Source organism: Pongo abelii, chromosome 2, assembly GCF_028885655.2.
Source record: "Pongo abelii isolate AG06213 chromosome 2, NHGRI_mPonAbe1-v2.0_pri, whole genome shotgun sequence".
Classification (NCBI taxonomy): domain Eukaryota; kingdom Metazoa; phylum Chordata; class Mammalia; order Primates; family Hominidae; genus Pongo; species Pongo abelii.
The window spans coordinates 104,166,926-104,184,761 of NC_085928.1; the positions used below are offsets into that span (position 1 = coordinate 104,166,926).

General features: G+C 59.2%; 1 protein-coding gene and 1 long non-coding RNA gene across 8 annotated transcripts; one reads left to right on the forward strand and one right to left on the reverse strand.

The window, feature by feature from the left end:
- Positions 1–1,470: 1,470 nt before the first annotated feature.
- SEMA3B (semaphorin 3B) lies at positions 1,471–16,213 on the reverse strand. 7 transcript variants are annotated; one of them, XM_054550701.2, is made up of 19 exons: positions 15,996–16,213; positions 15,470–15,566; positions 9,284–9,472; positions 8,349–8,506; positions 8,133–8,195; positions 7,619–7,738; positions 7,447–7,540; positions 7,138–7,257; positions 5,187–5,332; positions 4,984–5,095; positions 4,802–4,871; positions 4,573–4,717; positions 4,048–4,267; positions 3,696–3,787; positions 3,577–3,618; positions 3,171–3,328; positions 3,012–3,067; positions 2,783–2,922; positions 1,471–2,331 (listed from the first exon to the last, which is right to left on the reverse strand). In XM_054550701.2, exons 3-19 carry the CDS (start codon positions 9,390–9,392, stop codon positions 1,927–1,929), a joined length of 2,250 nt encoding a protein of 749 aa, XP_054406676.1. In that variant the 5' UTR covers positions 9,393–9,472; positions 15,470–15,566; positions 15,996–16,213; the 3' UTR covers positions 1,471–1,926. The 7 variants fall into 7 exon arrangements, with proteins under 7 accessions (XP_054406676.1, XP_063578165.1, XP_063578166.1 ...); XM_063722095.1 differs by lacking the exon at positions 15,470–15,566; XM_063722096.1 differs by lacking the exons at positions 15,470–15,566; positions 15,996–16,213 and adding an exon at positions 11,342–11,800 and having other exon boundaries at positions 4,573–4,714.
- Positions 4,825–11,993, forward strand: LOC129058254 (uncharacterized). Its single transcript, XR_008523306.2, has 4 exons — positions 4,825–5,651; positions 6,380–6,490; positions 10,322–10,469; positions 11,747–11,993. It is a non-coding gene; the product is annotated as an uncharacterized LOC129058254 (long non-coding RNA).
- Positions 16,214–17,836: the final 1,623 nt, after the last annotated feature.

Sequence of the window (17,836 nt, forward strand, 5' to 3'; positions counted from 1 at the left end):
GATGGACAACTGAAGCCCAATGCCATGAGGGCTCTGATAGCTTCACAAGTGGGCAGATACACCAACAGCACCCATGCTGGCCAGTGGGTGGACCTAGGTTGGAGGCTGGTTCATTTGTTACTAAGCTTACAACCTTAGGTAAAGGATCTCCCCTCTCTGAACTCAGTTTGCTCATGTGTAAAGTTGGAACAACAGTGGCTCCTCCCTGGCAGTGTACACTGAGAACCACATCTGGAGCATTTAGCACAATCCAGTTTTGGTCTTCCCCTGCTCCCATCTCCACAAGGGCAGACAGGTCCCATAAGGTTGTGTAAGGATGCGCATCACTGCTTACCTTGAAGGGAGGAGGTGGTCCAGCTTCCAGCTTTCCCTCTGTGGTTGGATCCCTGTGCCCTTCCTTCCCAGTGGGGGCAAAGCAAGACTGTGGGCTCTACTTCCCACACACCTCAAACCTGTCACTCCGTTGTCTCACACTGGCCTCCCTGCTGTTCCTCAAAGTCAACAAGCTTGTTACCACCTCAGGGGCTTGGCGGTGGCTGTTCCCTCCTGGAATGCTCTGCTCCCAGATAGCCCTCTGGCCAGCCCCTTCTTGTCAGCGAGCTCAAATGCCACCCCTTCAGTGAGGCCTTCTGCGTACATTCTTTTCCACATCACCCAGTTTTCTTTTCTTTTCTTTTTTTGAGACGGAGTCTCGCTCTGTTGCCCAGGCTGGAGTGCAGTGGGGCGATCTCGGCTCACTGCAACCTCTGCCTCCCTGGTTCAAGCAATTATCTTACCTCAGCCTCCTGAGTAGCTGGGATTAAAGGCACGCGCCATCACACCCACCTAAGTTTTGTATTTTTAGTAGAGACAGGGTTTCACCATGTTGGTCAGGCTGGTCTTGAACTCCTGACCTCATGATCCAACTGCCTCGGCCTCCCAAAATGCTGGGATTACAGGCGTGAGCCACCGCGCCCTGTCCAGTTTTATTTTCTTCATAGCACTTAGTCCTGAAGTTATATTATGCACAATGTACCCTGCGTGTCACTATTCCCAAAGGCCCTACAGAACCCGTTCAGTCACGTGGAACAACCTAACAACCTTTTTTTTTTTTTTGGAGTCTCGCTCTGTCGCCCAGGCTGAAGTGCAGCGGCGAGATCTAGGATCATTGCAACCTCCACCTCCCAGGTTCAAGCAATTCTCCTGCCTCAGCCTCCTGAGTAGCTAGAATTACAGGCGCCCGCCACCACGCCCAACTAATTTTTTGTATTTTTAGTACAGACGGGATTTCACCGTGTTAGCCGGGATGGTTTCCATCTCCTGACCCGGTGATCCGCCCGCCTGGGCCTCCCAAAGTGCTGGGATTACAGGCGTGAACCACCGCGCCTGGCCGGAACCACCTTTAATTCTCACCAGGCAACCTTGGACAGGAGAAACTCGGGCCCTGACACCGCTAGTAAGGTGCCCAAGACCACATAGCAAGGCCTGGGGTTGTCTGCTGGGGCCATTCCAGCTTTGGCTGATAATGCGTTTATTGCGTTACTTTAGTACAGTCGGCCTGCCTCGCCCCACCTCCAGCAGCCCAGCCTGTTCACAGCTTTCTGCTCACTGCTCACTACCCAAAGAAGTGGGGTCTGTCTCCCAGGGTGCGCACTCCAGGCACCTTCTCGGCCCTGGTCGTTGCTCTGGAGCCCGGCTTCCCCGTCCCTTCCCTCCGGCTGAATCCTGCGCCCGACCTGTGCCGCCCTTCCCGGGGCTGCTACATTCAAGGGTTATCCTGTTAATAAATAAGCCCGCGCAGCTGCCCTCAGCCAGGGCCTGTCGGTTGGTGTCTCCATCGGCCGGTGACCCCCAGTGTGCCCGGCCTCAACCCGTCCTTCTTTTCAGGGTCTGGCTCCTCTCCCGCCTGTCGTCTCCTGCTTGGTTCCCGGCGTGGGGACAGTCCGGTCACCAGTGCGTTGCGCTGCGCGGCCCCCGCTCAGCGCGAGGCTCAGGGGCGTGGGTCCGCCGGTTACGGCCCTTCCTCCGCGACTCCAGGGGCAGTGACTGCAGCGCAGGCTGAGGGCGGCACATGCGCAGGGAGTTCGCGCTGCCACCGCCGCCCGGCTCCACCAGCTGCAGAAAGTCCCGGTACCAGAGTTTGGGGCCCGGCGGCGCGGCGGGCGCAGCCTCCTCGGCCCGCGCCAGCCGTTCGGCCTGCGTAGCACTCAACACGTGCAGCGACAGGCGACGCAGCGGTTGCGTAAAGCCCTGCTCGACGGCGGCGCACAAGTACACGCCCGAGTCCCGGCGCCGCAGCCTGCGCAGCAGTAGTCCCCGGGCGGTGCGCTCGGTGCGCTCCTCTGTCAGCACCTGCGGGCAGAGGGCAGCGTGAGGCGGGGGTGTCGGGCCAGGAACAGGGCTTCCGGGCCCTAGCACGCGACGGAAGAAGCAAAGAGTCATTGGGAGTCGAGGTGGAGCGGGAAAGGGGTGCCCGCGGGCGCACATTTTAAGGCTGAGTGTTTGGGAGCTGGTGGTCTTCAAGGGAGAATCCGAAAGAGGCGGGGTTTACATGAACGTGGCGGGTGGGTCAGGGACCTCAATGGGCGGGTCGAGGGCGGGTCTTCTGGATTCAGGGGAGGCGGGTCAGGAGCCCCGTTGGACGCAATGGGGCCTCAGCAGCTTGTGGAGTGCAGGTGAGGGACCAAACTGGACGGGGCGGGGAGTGGGTCTGGTTGGACTGGGCTTCGTTGGGTAGGGCGGGGCCTCTCCTGGATGCGGAGGTGGGACAGGAGCCTGGCGGGGAGGGCGGAGTAAGGCTCACCTGGGTGTGGGCTGTCACCCCTGCGCGCTGGAAAGTCCACTCCACGCGCGCCTGCAGCGAGCGGGGCTCACACTCCAGAAAGGCGCTGCTGCCCTCGACGCCGAACACCTTGTGTTCCAGCAGCGCTGGACGAGACGAGTCTTGGGGCGAGAAGAACGTCAGATTTAGGCAGGGCAGGGCAGGTGTGGCGTCTTCTGGGGCTGACAGTAGGGGCAGCTGGGGCACTCACCTCCGGAGCACAACGTGCTGGGGTCGCCATTCCTTACGTCTTGCCGCCGGAACCGCCTGTGGGGAACATCGGATCTTCTGTGAGCCCTTCTTCTTTCAGCCCCGGGCAGTGAAAGACCCTTCTCCTCCCTCTCGGCGGCCCAACCCCGACCCCGCCCACCTCTTGGCACTGGGCTGGAAGCGCGTGCACGCGACCCCGTCCCAGGCGCAGTAGGGGTCACGCGCCAGACAGCATTCGGTGCAGACGCGGCCGTGGGCAGCGCAGCGGTGCAACGCGATCTGGGCCACAGCGCTCCGCGAGGCTACGTACAGCTGGTGCTAGGGGGCACGAGGGGCTCTGGGCTGACCGAGGGCGACCCCACGCCTGCCTCCCATCGGTCAGGGATCCCTTCTCCCACTCGACAGATGGGAACACTGAGGTCTTACGCCTCAGGTCACACAGTCTAGTAAAGCCAGAGCCTGTACTCAAACCCGGTACTGCAAACTACCAAAAGGGGCCAGAGGCTTGGGACGCGCCAGGCACAAGCTCAGTCCATCCCACCCCGACCCCCATCCTGGTCACTCACCCTTTTGGAAGAAATTTGCATGCTGGTGACAGCGGCCGAGTCCTGAGAGGGAGGAGGGGCGACGGGGTCAGGGCTTAGTGGGGTGGGGGGGTCCCGGGCGACTGGGGGCGAGGCCTCACCTCAAACACGTGCAGCTCCTCCAGGAGCAGCCCCTCTGCGCTGGGCCTACTGCCCTTGGGGACCGAGATCACTTTCAGCACGGTGCCAGCGTCTGCAGGGATGAGAAGGGGTAATGACCATTGGTGCTCCCGGACAGCTGGGGCTAGTGTCTACTCGCCTTTGAGGGGGTCTACCCTCAGCATATTTGGGTTGCGAAGAGCGTGGACTGGAAGAGTGTGGGTTGGGCAGCATCCAGAAGGTGGAGACACAGCCCAGGAAAGGATGTGGAGATGGGACTGAACAAGGAGAGCTTCCACCAGCAGCCCACAGGGCCTGATAGGAGCCTGGGGGTCGCTGTGGAGGGACCCTGACCTGTGCCAATGAAGAGGACGTCATAGTGTCCGTCAGCGGCTGCAACCCGGTCCGCGGCAATTTGAGTGAAGGTGTAATTGGCTCCAACTTGTAGGAAAAGAGGGCGCCCCCCAATGGGCAGGACAGAGTTGTACATGAGGGGGTGGTTCCGCGCAAACTGGATGACATCATCTGGGAAGTCCTTGGTGGAACTGAAGGTGCCAAAGGTCTTGCTGGGGCACTGGGGGTGGGGGAAAGGGAGGCACAGCAGGGATATAGATATGGGGGCTTGATAGGCAGCCCTCCATGCCAAGCCTCTGGGAACATGGAGGGGGATGGGGACAGAACCCTGCCCTGAGAATGAGAGAGGAGATCAGCCTTGCCCTCGGAAGTCAGAGTCGGGAAACAAGCCTTGTCTTATGATGGAAACGTTTTCCCACCCATAACTAAAGGAAGAAACCACATTCACCAAGAAGACCCCAGGCCAAGTTCTCAAACCCTTGAGGCTTTGAAGTGGCTTGTAGCAGAAGTCCCTGGGCTACGAACCATGCCTGGCCGCGGGTAGGGGACGCGACCCTGGTATGACACCCACTGGTGCATGGGCCCCTCCTTGTGTGCAAAGGGTCCCAGGAAGGCCCGGCGCACGTCGTTCATGCTGTACACGCACACTGCAGAGCCCTGGAAGATGCTGCTGGAGGCGAAGACCAGGGCGGGGTGAGGGGCCGGGCGGAGCCCAGCGGCCCGCCCGGGACGCTCCCTACCTCCTGCCCCTCACCTGGACGTGGAGAAGACGGCATAGAGCAGCGGGGTCCGGTGGTCCCGCGAGGACAACAGAAACACATCCTCTGCGGGGAAGGGGCCTAGCTGGGGTAGGGCGCACAGCCCCGCTGCGGCGGGGGCTCCCGGAAGCTGCGCCGCTGCCCCCCTCCCTAACCCCATACCCACTCCCGCACTCACGGAGCTGATCGAAGTGGGTGTCGCCCTCGACGCCGGGCACCGAGCACACCAGCCGCGCCTTCAGGAACGTCGTCCACTTGTTGACCAGGCTGCGCTGGCCGCCCACGTCGTTCTGCCGGGACGATCAAAGGGGATGAGGGTGAGACCAGAGTAGGCAAAGGGGTAGGGGCAGGGTCGCCGGGTGTGGCCCAGGGACTCCTCACCCGGCAGATCTGGCCAACGCGGGACACGGACAGGCGTCCCAGTGCCGGCGCCGCCTCTACCGCCGTCTCACGAAAGAAGAAGTAGATTTTGTCGTCGTCTGGGTTCTCGCTCTCCGGGATCCAAAATACCTTGACAAACTTGGGCTCTGACCACGGTAGGAGGCATGGGTCAGCGGGTCCTGGCCTCGCCTCCTGATGCGAGACCCACGCGCTGCTTCCCCTTCCCGTAGCGCGGGCACAGCACCCGGGATCACAGTGTCTGACCACCCAACCTCTAGGACCACGTCCAGTTGGCGCTCTGCGCGGACCGAATCCAAAGGATCAGGGCCTGCGAGGCAAGAAGCAGCCGCGAGGGGGCAGCAGAGACCGTGGCTACCTGGAGGCGCGGGCGGGAAGCCCGGCTAGCCTCCGATCTCGCCCTACACAGTCGCCCAGCACCTTAGGCTGGGGTAGGAGGGAGATGAGGTAATCTGGTTTCACCTTCACTCATGAATCTTCCTCCCTAGCATAACCAGATGCTCCCCACTCCTGCTTCAAATCCTTCTGCTGGGTTCCATTGCTTTTTATTATTATTATTATATTATTATTATTATTATTATTATTATTATTTTGAGACAGTCTCGCTCTGTCGCCCAGGCTGGAGTGCTCGATCTCGGCTCACTGCAACCTCAGCCTCCTAAGTAGCTGAGATTACAGTCAGAGCCTACCACCATACCTGGCTTTTTTTTTTTTTTTTTTTTGAGACGAAGTCTCGCTCTATCGCCCAGGCTGGAATGCAGTGGCACAGTCTCCATTCACTGCAACCTCCGCCTCCTGGGTTCAAGCGATTCTCCTGCCTCAGCCTCCTGAGTAGCTGGGATTACAGATGCACACCATCATGCCCGACTAATTTTTGTATATTTAGTAGAGACGGGGTTTCACCATGTTGGCCAGGCTGGTCTCAAATTCCTGATCTCAGGTGATCCGCCCGCCTCAGCCTCCCAAAGTGCTGGGATTACAGGTGCACACCACTGCACCCGGCCAATTTTTGTATGTTTTAGTAGAGACAGGGTTTCACCATGTTGGCCAGGCTAGTCTCAAACTCCTGGCCTCAAGCGATTTGCCTGCCTCCGCCTCCCAAAATGCTGGGATTACAGGTGTGAGCCACTGCGCCCACCAGCCAATAGCCCTTATTTAATTTTTATTTTATTTAGAGACAGGGTCTGCTCTGTCCTGCAGTGGCAGCATCATGGCTCACTGCAGCCTCCAACTCCTGGACTCAAGTGATCCTTCCATCTCAGCCTCCTGACTAGCCAGGACTACAGGTGTGTGCATGCCACTGCCCCCAGCTAATTTTATTTTATTTTCTGTCTTGCTTTGTAGCCCAGGCTGGTATGAAACTCCTGTCTTCAAGCAATCTGTCTGCCTCAGCCTCCCAAAGTGCTGGGATTACAGGCGAAAGCCATTGTGCCCAGCCCCCATGGCTCTTAGAATAAGTGACTCTGGCCCCTGACAGTCCAGGCCACCTTTTCATTGCTAGCTCTGCAAGTCTATTCCTTTGCTTGTTCCTGCATCCAGGCCTTTGCACTAGTTGCTCCCTCTGCCTGAATGCTCATCCCTAAATTTTGCTGGCTGGCTGTCTCGTGCTTGGGAATTAGCAAATACTCCCCTCAGCACAGCGGCTTCCTTTACCCAATCCCCTCCAGCCACCCAGTCTCCTTTTCCCTTCCTCCCTTGTCTCTCTCTGGCCTCATGGCCATTGGACTTGATCTTATCATGTATGTGATCTGTGAACTCAAAGAGGTCACGGTCATACCTATCTTGTCTGTCTCTGTGACGCCAGTGCCTGATTAAGGAGGGTATTTGGTAAGACCTGGCCACACCCACTGCTCACTTACTTTATGGGCCTTGCTTGGCACCTGCCCTGTGGGAGGGTGACAGCCTCCTCCCACCAACCCTACCAACCTCTCACCATTGAGCCAGCGGGAGTCGTGTGGCTCTGTTCGGAGACTCGGACGTTGCCCTAGGCTTCGAAAGATGGTAAAGTCTCGTCCCATGAGGTCTGCTGCCACCCCTGAGTATAGCTCCTCCCCTGCAGACAGAGCAAGGGCCACTCAGCCAAACGGAGGGCTCTTGGGGCAGGAAGGCCTGGGGAGCTCTGGGAGCTCTCAGGGAGTCAGTGAGGCTATGGGGGAATCGCTGGAGCTCTTGGGGGTCTTGGGACTTTGTGAGGTTCTGGAGTTTCTAAGGGGTTCTCTTGGGGCCTTAGCCCTGGACTCACCCACCAGCACGGAGGCAGCCCGATGCCTGGGGTCATAAGGACTCTTCCCCTTGCCATCCTCTATCCTTCCTGGGTCCAGCCGGAGGACGGGCTCCTGGGAGTTGTGGCAAGTTGTGACTACCAGGCCCTTCTTACCCTCCTGACCTCCCTCCCTGCCTAGATCCAGCCTTACCTCTGCCCGGTGGCCCACTTCCACAAAGGCACAGGTTGGGTGGAAGGCTCCCGTGCCACAGGCCAGCAAATGGGTGCGGTTGTAGGCATGCAGCAACTTCACGAAGTTCATGCACTCAGTCTAGTAGGGTTGGAGATGTGAGGCTTCCCCCAGGGACATAGCCTTAAGAGGTCCCAGCTCACTAGTGGCATCCTCACCCCTCCCTCTCTTCGGCATTGGCCCAGGCAAGTACTAACATGGGCTACAGGGACCTGGGGGCCCTTGCTGACCAGCCCAGGCCTCACGAGGGTGGGCGTCTGAGGAAGCACAAGCCTGCAAAGCCTCCCATGACTCAGAGGCCCCCCAGAAGAATTACACGAGCCCCCACCCTGACTCACCACCCCCAGACCTCAGCCACCTCGACCTCCCTGCCCTCATCCCAGCCAGAACAGGCAGGCCTCTGTTTTAGCCCTGCCCTGTCTCTGGGGTGAGGGGCTGACCCTCCCAACTCCCGGCCCGGGCAGCCGGCACTCACACCAATGTCCTTCCCTGCCCAGTTGCACTCCTCTCGCCATTCCACAGGGGCCGGCCAGGCCAGCTATGGGGAGGTTGGGGGAGAGGGGACACAGGTCAGGAACTTGGGATATTCTCTACCTCAGGGAGCCCATTCCTCTGGGTCTCTCCAGGCAGGCTGGAGTGGGGTCCTAGGGCTCCTTCCCTGGGGAGTGCTGGGGTTGGGAGTCCCTGGCACCTTCTTGGCCCGCTTGCTGATGTTGTCCAGGTTGAGGGAGGCCACATGGTTCTCGGCGCCCACAAACAGGCGTCCACGCTCCTCATCCACCAGCAAGGCCTCGTAGCAGCAGGTTCGCTCCAGGCTGAAAGTCTGGAGACCATGCCAGGCCTGGAGCTCTGCAGGGCAGGACACTGCTGAGGACTCGCCAGCCATGCTGGAAGCCTCCCCCAGGTCCTGCCTGGTGGTGACTCTATGGGCCAAGGTTGCCATTAGGACCTGGCCTGTACACATGTGAGTTTACATGTGTGTGAGTTTACACACACAAACCCAAGCCCACCCAGGTGCACGTGTGGAGCTGCCAGAGTAGGTGGTACATCCCCCCAGGAAGAGGAAGGCAGGTTGAACTTGGGCATGCTCAGACAGGTGGTGTCTCCAGGCAGGCGCACTGGGAGGCCAGGCTTATGGACACCAGAGTCCTGGGGGAGACTGGCATGCAGGGATGGCCAGAACCCCAACTCCCAAAAGTCAGGCTGAGAGTTCCTTTCCTGCCACTCCACCACCAGCCTGAGCTCAGCAGAATTGCCTATTCACTGCCACTGCCCAGGGGCCACCCTCCTATACAGGAGGCATGAGAAGGGGGCTCTGACTTCCCTGTTGCTCTGCTGAAGGAGTATCGCCTTGTTGGGGGTACTGAACGGAACAGAGACAAGGTCTGTTTCTATGGGGACAGGAGGGGTCTTCCTGAGAAAGCACGAAGATAATGTGGGCAGAGGCTGGGGGCTGAGGCCCAGACAGGGTTAACTGGAGGTGGCCTGAGAGTGCCCACTAATCCCACCAGAGTCTGGTGACAGGCATGCACATGGGGCAACAGCCAACACAGAGCCCCCTGGCCATACCGGGACCCTTTCCTGCCCACCTCAAGCTGGGCCCTCCCGCCTGCCAGGTGCACCTACCTTGGAAGGAGAGCCGAAGGCGTGGGGGGCTGGGGGCGGCACCCCCCAGCCCCACTGCCCAGAGCAGGGCCAGGCCCGGGATCACGGCGGCGGCCCCGGCCCGCCCCATCTCAGCAGCTCAGGGCGCTCAGAGTTCAGCGGGTGTGTGTGTGGAGGAGCCTTGAGCTGCCCTGGACTCTGCCCCAGGATCTGGAAGAGGAGTCGGCAGTAAGGGTGAGGGCGGGAGGCTAGCGGGGGAGTCCCCAGGGATCAGATTACAGCCCCTAGGGGAAAAAGGCTGGGGGGTCGCATTCCACTTCCGAACCCTCCCCTCCGAGGGTGCCCCGCCTGGCCACAATCACAGACACACCCACACCACTGGGCACACCCTCAGGGTCACCCTGCACTGGCAGGCCCGCCTCACCACGTCACCCTTCCCAGTAACCTCCTCTCTTGTATACACACTCACAGACATTAATTCACAATGTGCCACCCACTTCATGCCAGCTTAGACCTGGGAGGAGGGATACTGGGAGACATAGACAAGGTCCCCACGTGAGAGGGGACAGAGCGCCAACAAGGAATCAGATGAATGCAGAGGGTGCCAAGTGCAATGAGCAAAACAAGCCAGTCAAAAGAGTGAGAGTGACAGGAGGGGGTCAGGCCTCTGGAGGTGGCAGTGTCCCCGCAGTCCCACAGAAAAACGCAGAGACACTTTTGAGGCTGGAGCCAAGGGTGTGGGTGCCTGTGAATGTGAATGTGTTTCCAAGTGTCCCCTTGTGATGTGCGCATGTGTGTAGTGTGTATGTGCATGTGTGTGCATGTCTATGTGCAAATATATAGTGTGTCATATTGCACATGTGTGGATATGGGTTGGTGTGCACACACATGTGGCACTGTGCAATCTGTGCAGTGCATATGTGTGATATGTGCATATTTTGCACACAGATGTGTTGCGCGTTTGCGCATGTGCACATGTGTGCACCCATAAGAATGGACGTGTCTCTGGGCATGCAAGTGAGCAAATCTAATTGCAGCATCAATCACTCCATTCCTCAGAGGGAGAAGTGCTACCCAGGAGACGCAAGACCTGGGCAGAAGCCTCAGCCTCTGACTTGGGGACTGCTCCCAACCCAGCTGAAGCAGCCTCTGCATTTGAGCTTGAGGGCTCTCTCTCCACACCCCTGAGGAATCAAAGAGGGGCAAGGTGAGGCAGCCCTTCACTCGCACCCCAGCCTCCTGGCCTCGCTGAGCTGGCCTTCCCTCTCAATGCCTCCACAGCCTCTCTGAGCCTCTCCCTTCACTTCTCTCGCCCCTTGAGGTCTCCCCATCTTTGAGCCCCTTCACTCTAGGAGCCAGACACCTCCCCCTGGCCCTCAGCTGGGGCAAAGACCTGGCTGCTTTGCCCACCCTCCTTCCCAGGGGTCAGCTGGGCAGGTGCTGGACACAGGAGCCCAGGGAGTGGGGCAAGGTTCCGGGTGGGATTAAGCAAGTGGAGCGGCTGCTGGGGCAGGTTCCAGGCCTCTCCACCCACACTCCTGCCCAGCTCCTGGCCCCATCCCAGGCCAGGACCCCCACCTCCCTCCTTCCCTCCGCTGACACTTGCCGCTGCCTCTTCTCAGGTTCTAGAGGTCTTCCAGGCCAACACTGGCTGCCTTCTCACACTCCACCGAGGACTCCCGCAGCAGCACCTCTCCACTCTGGCCCCTTCCCACCCTGGGGCTGCTGGGGACCCTCTGACGGCTCCTTTAAGGAGCAGCCCCCGCCCCCACCAGGCCAGCCACCGCCCCACACGCCGCGCGCTGCGCCGGAAAGTTTAGAGGGCGGATCGGGTGACCGGGCAGGCAGCCGGACCGGCTGGAGACGGCGGCCAGGCGGGAGTGGAATGGGCACAAGGGAGGGGCTGGTAGGCACGACCACTCCCCTATTGGGCCTTATGGCAGAAGGGTGCCCCAGGTGGCGGTCCCAGAAACCAGGTGGCCAGCCAAGGCAAGGGAGGAAGAAACCCCAGCTCCAGGGGCTCAGCAGGCAAAGCGAATCACTGGGTGGGGGCACCACCCGGGGACTCCAATATCTCACCTGTCCCTCCACAGGTGGGGAGCTGTGGGGAGAGATAATGGGAAGCTCAGCTGCCACCTCAGTTCCCAGGGACCGGCTGGGGTGGGCGGGCAGCCGGAGGTCAGGGGAGGGGCTCTCAAGTGGAGGTTGGATGGGCCCTCAGGACCCAGCCCCCGTCCTTCCTCGCCACTTGGGCCACTTAGTACTTCAGGGGCCTGGCCAGCAGTGGCTTCTTCCAGGACAGCCAGATCGGGGAGGGAGAGGAGGGCAGGAGAGGGGCAGACGCAGGAGGAGCAGCAAATCTCACTTCTGCACCACAGGGTGGGGCCCATCTGGAGTCCCCCATCCTGGACAGGTAGCTTTGCATCTCTGCTGAGGTTGGGGGGCGGACCATGTGACCTCCCTTCCTCTGGCTTCTCTTTCTAGGTTGGAGGTGGGAGGAACAACCCCCACCAAACCCAGAGCCGAAAACTGAGGGAGTTTTAAAGACAGGACGGAGCTCCTGCACCTCGGAGCCTCAGTTGGGGATGACCTGGGGTCTTGTCCTGAAGCTGAGTCTGGTGAACGTGCCCCATTTGTAGCATGAGGGGTACTTCTCTGGAGGGACTGTATGTTGACAGTGGCAGAGTGGAGCCCTCAAGTCCACCTGAGTGAATATACCAGGGCTTGAGAATGGGCTTTGATCCTTCCATCCTCGCAAAAGGCATTTTCCTGCCACCTCCCAAGGTTGGTGGGGCAGTGTGGGCATTCCAAGTGTTGCAGTTCTGTTGCCCAGCCCTGGATGCCTCCAGCCAAGCAAGGACAGAGGTGGGGGGCACATCTCCAAGTCCCCTGGAAGTGGAAGTGGGGCTATGCCCCTCCTTCCGCAGGGCCCTTCAGGAGGGCAAGTGGAAGGACAGATCCCTGCCCCAGCTCATGGGCTTCCTGGATGCGGCCTTTTCCCACTCCAAGAGTAGCTGCCTCTAGCCTTGGACCTGGGCAGGCTCTCCTGGCTCCATGCAAGCAGACAACATTCTTTGGCTGTTTACAGCTTTCCACCCAAGCAGCCAGGATCAGCAAGTGCCTCAGAGGCTCCCATCCACTCCCACTGTGCCCCCATAGGCCCTCACTGCCTTATGTTTTCCAGGCCCAGGGGCCCGGTCTCTGTTTCATCACCCTGCACCTTCCTCCACCTGCGTTCACTCTGGGAAACGAGATCAGGAACCACCACCCGCCCCCCCGGCCCGCCGCCATTATCTTTCCAATAGCCTGGGATTCAACCCCCAGCCAAAAGGACTGGGCTGTCTCTGTCCTCATTGAGTGCTGTGCCCTGTCCTCTGTCCTCTAGATGTGTACCCTCCCTTGAGTAGGAATGGAGGTCCCCAGGGATGGGAGGTCAAGTTGTCCCTGATTCCACATGGTCCCCTTTCTGTTCCTCAGCCCCAGGTCCAGTGTGCCAGGCCATGGGTAGGGGCCCCCATGGAGGTCAGCACTCCAGGAGCAGGGTCACTGCCTGTGGGTCACACTGGGGGGTGGAACTCCTCGAGGATTCTGGAATCAGGCAGCCTGAGCCTGAGTCTCAACAGAATGGGGCAAACCAGGCAAGGCAGCTGGGGTCCCTTTTCCTGCCTGTACTCCTGCCCTGGACTTCTCTCTTTTGAGGGAGTTTCCATGGGCAGAGGCCTGCCTGGGTCCTTGCTCTGGGGCTGCTTGTCAGTGGCATGGCCTACCACAGCCTTGGCTTTTCCTTCTGGAAAAACCTGGACTGTTTTGCCAAATCTCAGCACCTGCCTCCCCACCCCTGGCCACCAGCGGGGCCTGCCCCTTTGCCCCTGCCTGGACTCCGGGTGGTGTGGTTGGGGTGAGATACCCATCTGAGGAAGGTTGTGGCAACCCTCCCAGTGCAGCCTGGGCTGGATGGGATCTTGGGTGCCCCACTCACACCTGCTTTAGTCATCAGGGCTTGTGGCTCCAACGTCACAACCTTCCTTGTTCTGGCCACGTAGGTACCAGGTCATGCTGCCCAGAGGACTTAGGCACGGTGGGGGCAGGCGTGGGCGGCCATAGGATCATCACCTGAGGCCTAACTTCCCAGACACTCTAAAGCCCCGCCCCAGGGGCATCTCCTGGGGAAGCGTCTGCAGGCATGTCCTCACCCCAGCCTGGTCTCCACATTCCCAGGGGACCCTGGCCCACCTTTTTTGAAAGATTAGCTCCTCCCCTCCTTGCCTGTTCCCCTTCCCTTCTGAGGTCCCTGTCAGAACCGAGATGGAGGTGCTGAGGGAGGGGCTACCAAGAACCCTGGGCCTTTGGCTGTGGCCCTACCCCCGCCCGCCCCACCCCTGCCCTCCCCTCCTGCACATTCCTCCCAGGCTGAGGTCAGCCCCTCTGGGATGCAGGAGCCCCCCCCACCAGCCACATCACAGCTCTTCCCTCACTCCTGTTTTCCTCATTGCCCAGCAGGGAGGGGTGGGAGGAGAGGGGGCTGGGGGCGGGGCCTCCCTCTTCCTCCCTCCTCCGGAGCCCGGCAGGGTGGAGGGGGCTATGCCAGGAATGCTGGAAAGTGGACTCTGAGGGCACACTGCACTCATGAACAGACATTCACATAAATACTACATTCTCCTAACTGGCTAGGGGAGAGCCTCCCAGGAGTGCTGGGTATGGGGCTCTGAATGCTCTGGGGAGGGCTGGGGAGTCTGGAGCCAGCCCCAAGGATCAACCCCCTTATTAGTCCAGCAGGAGGTGGGGTTGAATCCCGACCCCGCCACTCAGCCGACCCCGTGGCCCTAGCTGGAGTCTGCACCTCTCATTTTCCCTGCAGCTACAGACAGTGGCCAGGCTGGTCTGGCACACAGTGGGGGTACCACAGGTATGCACTCTTGCTGCCACCTTAGCTCTGGGCATCTTGGGCACCCAGGCCTATGAGGGCCTCAGAGAAACCCTCCACTGCTGCCTCTTCCATCCCAGCTGAACAAGGCCCCTTCTTGGGCTCAGCTTCTCTCTTGTCCCCTTTTGTTGTGCCCCTCACCCCAGTACTTTTTTTTTTTTTCTTTTTTTTGAGACAGGATCTTGCTTTGTCACCCAGGGTGGAGTGCAGTGGTGGGATCACGGCTCACGGCAGCCTCAACCTCCTGAGCTCAAGTGATCCTCCCACCTCAACCTCCTGAGTAGCTGGGACTACAGGCATGCGCCACCATGCCTAGCTAATTTTTTTGTATTATTATTATTTTTTTGGTAGAGATGAGGTTTTGTCATGTTGCCCATGCTGGTCTTGAACTCCTGGGCTCAAGCAATCCTCCTGCCTTGGCCTCCCAAAGTGCTGGGATTAGAGGCATGAGTCACCGCTCCCGGCCACCTCAGTACAATTACTTCCTCAACCCTCTGACCCCTGTGCCTAGGGTTCTACTCGAACCTCCCTCCCTCCCCTGGGTGGGGACTCCTCAGTCTTCTCACTTCCCAAGTCCCCAACCCACCCCTGGCACTGCCAAGCCTGCCCTCCTGAAAGCCCCTACCTTTTGTCTTACTTAGGACAAGCACTGACCCCTTTACCCTCCCCCAGGCTGTATCCCTGGGGTCATTCTGTCACTTCTCTCCCCATGCCTCCCTTCTGCAGGACCCTGTCCCTGACCCCTGACTCAGAGAGCTTGCTGAAGTTTGGCGGGATTGCAGGCTTTTAGCTTGGCATTCACAGGGCCACTCTCTTTTTCATCTTTTTTTTTTTTTTTTTTTTTTTTTGAGACAGGATCTTGCTTTGTCACCCAGGCTGGAGTGCAGTGGCAAGATCATGGCCCACAGCAGCCTTGACCTCCAGAACTCAAGTGATCCTCCCAGCTCAGCCTCCCGAGGAGCTGGGACTCCAGGCACACACCACAACGCACAGTTAATTTTTGTATTTTTTGTAAAAATGGAGGTCTCACTATGTTGCCCAGGCTGATCTTGAACTCCTGGGTTCAAGTTATCCTCCTGCCTCAGCCTCCCAAAGTGTTGGAATTACAGGCCTGAGCTACCACACCGAGGCCACAGGACCACTCTGAAGCTTGGTGTAGCTTCCAGTGCTCCACCTGTCCCGTTTCTGGGATGCATTAGCTCTTTTGTTGCCAAGACTTTGCTTGCGCTGTGGCCTCCACCCTTTAGACCCTTCCCCTTGTCACCTGCTGGACTTCTCCTCACCGTTCATGATCCACCTTGGCTGTCACCCGTCTTCTGTGTAATTCCAGATCCCTGTGGTGCCAGGTTCAAGCCTCTGGGCAGGGCTCTGCGTTCCCCACTGTGGGGGAAGCAGCAAGGGCTATAAGCACTGGAGACCCCAGGACCCAGCAGAGGACAGGCACAGGGAGGCAGGAGATGGTGTGCCCACAGGAAGCCCTTCCACCTTCCTAGGCATGCAGAGTCTCCACGGGGTTGGAGGACGGATGGAGAAAGGACACCCCTTAACCCTGTCCCAGTCCCCCAGGCCTTGATGACCCTGACCTCAGTAAGGTCAGAAAGCAGAAGGCAATGGGATGAGATGTCAAACTGATTTTTCTCCCAGCCAAGATCACCAGGGACTGTGGGGCTGCATCTCTGGCAAGGGGAGAAAAGGACCCATGGCCTTGACTTCTGCTTCTCTTGGATTTTAGTGCCCATCACCGTGTGACTGAGGGCTGAGTGGCTTGCAGGCATGGACACATTTGCTGCCACACAGCTGCATACATACCCCGGCTGACTGGAGGCCATCCCCCTGGGTGATGAGAGGTGCTGCCTTCCCTCTGGTAGTCCATGGTAGAGATGAGGACCGCTAGGATCTTTTGTTTTTAAGAGATGGGGTCTTGCTATGTTGCCCAGGCTGGTCTCAAACTTTTGGCCTCAAGTGATCTTCCTGTCTTGGCCTCCCAAAGTGCTGGGATTACAGGCATGAGCCACTACATCCAGTCAGGGTCTCTTTTTATTTATTTTTTTGAGACAGAGTCCCGCTCAGCCGCCCAGGCTGGAGTGCAGTGGCACAATCTTGGCTCACTGCAACCACCGTCTCCTGGGTTCAAGTGATTCTCCTGTTTCAGCCTCCTGAGTAGTTGGGATTAGAGGCACCCGTCATCATGCCCAGCTAGTTTTTGTATTTTAGTAGAGATGGGGTTTCACCAGGTTGGCCAGGCTGGTCTTGAACTCCTGACATCAGGTGATCCGCCTGCCTTGGCCTTCCAAAGTGCTAGGATTACAGGCGTGAGCCACCACACCCAGCTCCAGGGTCTCTTTTTAGGGCAGCAGACACAGAGACTGGGGTCAGTTTTGGGGAGTGGGGCCAGACCCAGAACTCAGCCAAACAATGCTGTAGTCTTGTCTTTGCCTCCTCCCTGACTCCCAGGGTCACTAGGACTTGGCTGGCCATGCCACTGACCAGGCAGCTGGAGTCAGGGCTTGTATTCTCCACCCAACTGGTTTGGCACTCAGTTTGGGTGTGGTGGGGTGAAATGATTCTGGGGAACTGAGAGGACTAAGTTTTCCTGACATCAGAAGCCATGGGGCTCCCTGGAACATGGGACTTCTTCCAGGCCTTGGCAGCCCCTGCAGCCTCAGTGATCCCTGCTGTAACCCTGGAGAGGGCCCTTTCCCCCTTCTGCACCTGGCATCTAGGTCTGCACCTACCTGCTGGGACAGGGGGTGGTACAGTGGGGGTGTCTAGGCCTGGGAAACTACTGAGGCAGCTTGCCTGGCTCCTCCTCACTGAGTTTCCCTCTACTCTCCTCTCTCAGGCCTCGCTGACCCTGAAAGCTTGCCTCTCTCTTCCCAGCTGCTCCCCCACCCCCCAAATGGGTTAAAAATACCAAAGTTCCCACCACATCAGTAGCTGGAGCAATTATTTCAAGTGGGCCAGGCCCTCTGGGAGGCAGATCAGCTTCATGGCGGTCTCCACAGGCTGTAGACAACTCACCCCCCGCTGGGAGCATGAGCCTGGGTCCCTGCCCAGCTCTGCATGTCCTGCTAAGGGTCCTGGGCCTCACAGCTGCAGCTCCCCATGGATGGAGACAGAAAGATGGGGCTTCTTAGGCTGGGAGGGCTCTGGGGATGCAGCGCCAGGGAGCATTGAATTTCTGGTGCTCCTCACCCAACTGCTCCTGAGGGTTGATGAATGGTTGAGGTCCAGCCTGGGACAGCTCCAGGTAGCAGGGGATGCCCAGGAACCAACCTCATGGAGTCCCTTCAGTTGGGGTGCAGGACACCCGGGCAGCCCCTTCCTGCCTGTAGCCCCCCATGGCTGGGAATTTCCCAACCACCAAACACAAGGCTGAATTGACAAGCCGCCTCCACCAGTGCTGGGACAATGGAGCCTTATGCCCTGGAAATCTGAGCCTGGGTGGGAGGCCGGGGCAGGTGGAGGCCTAGCTGTCTGCACTCAGGGAAGCCCTGCCCCCAGGATCCCACCCAGACCCACTGCCAAGACGGCACCAGGGCAATCCTGTCAGGGCCCCGCATGGCCCACCCAGGGAGGGAGGCACCGGGTGAGTTAGACAGACAATGCCAGCCCCTCAATGGTCCCTCTGTGCAGGGTTCCCCCTCAGG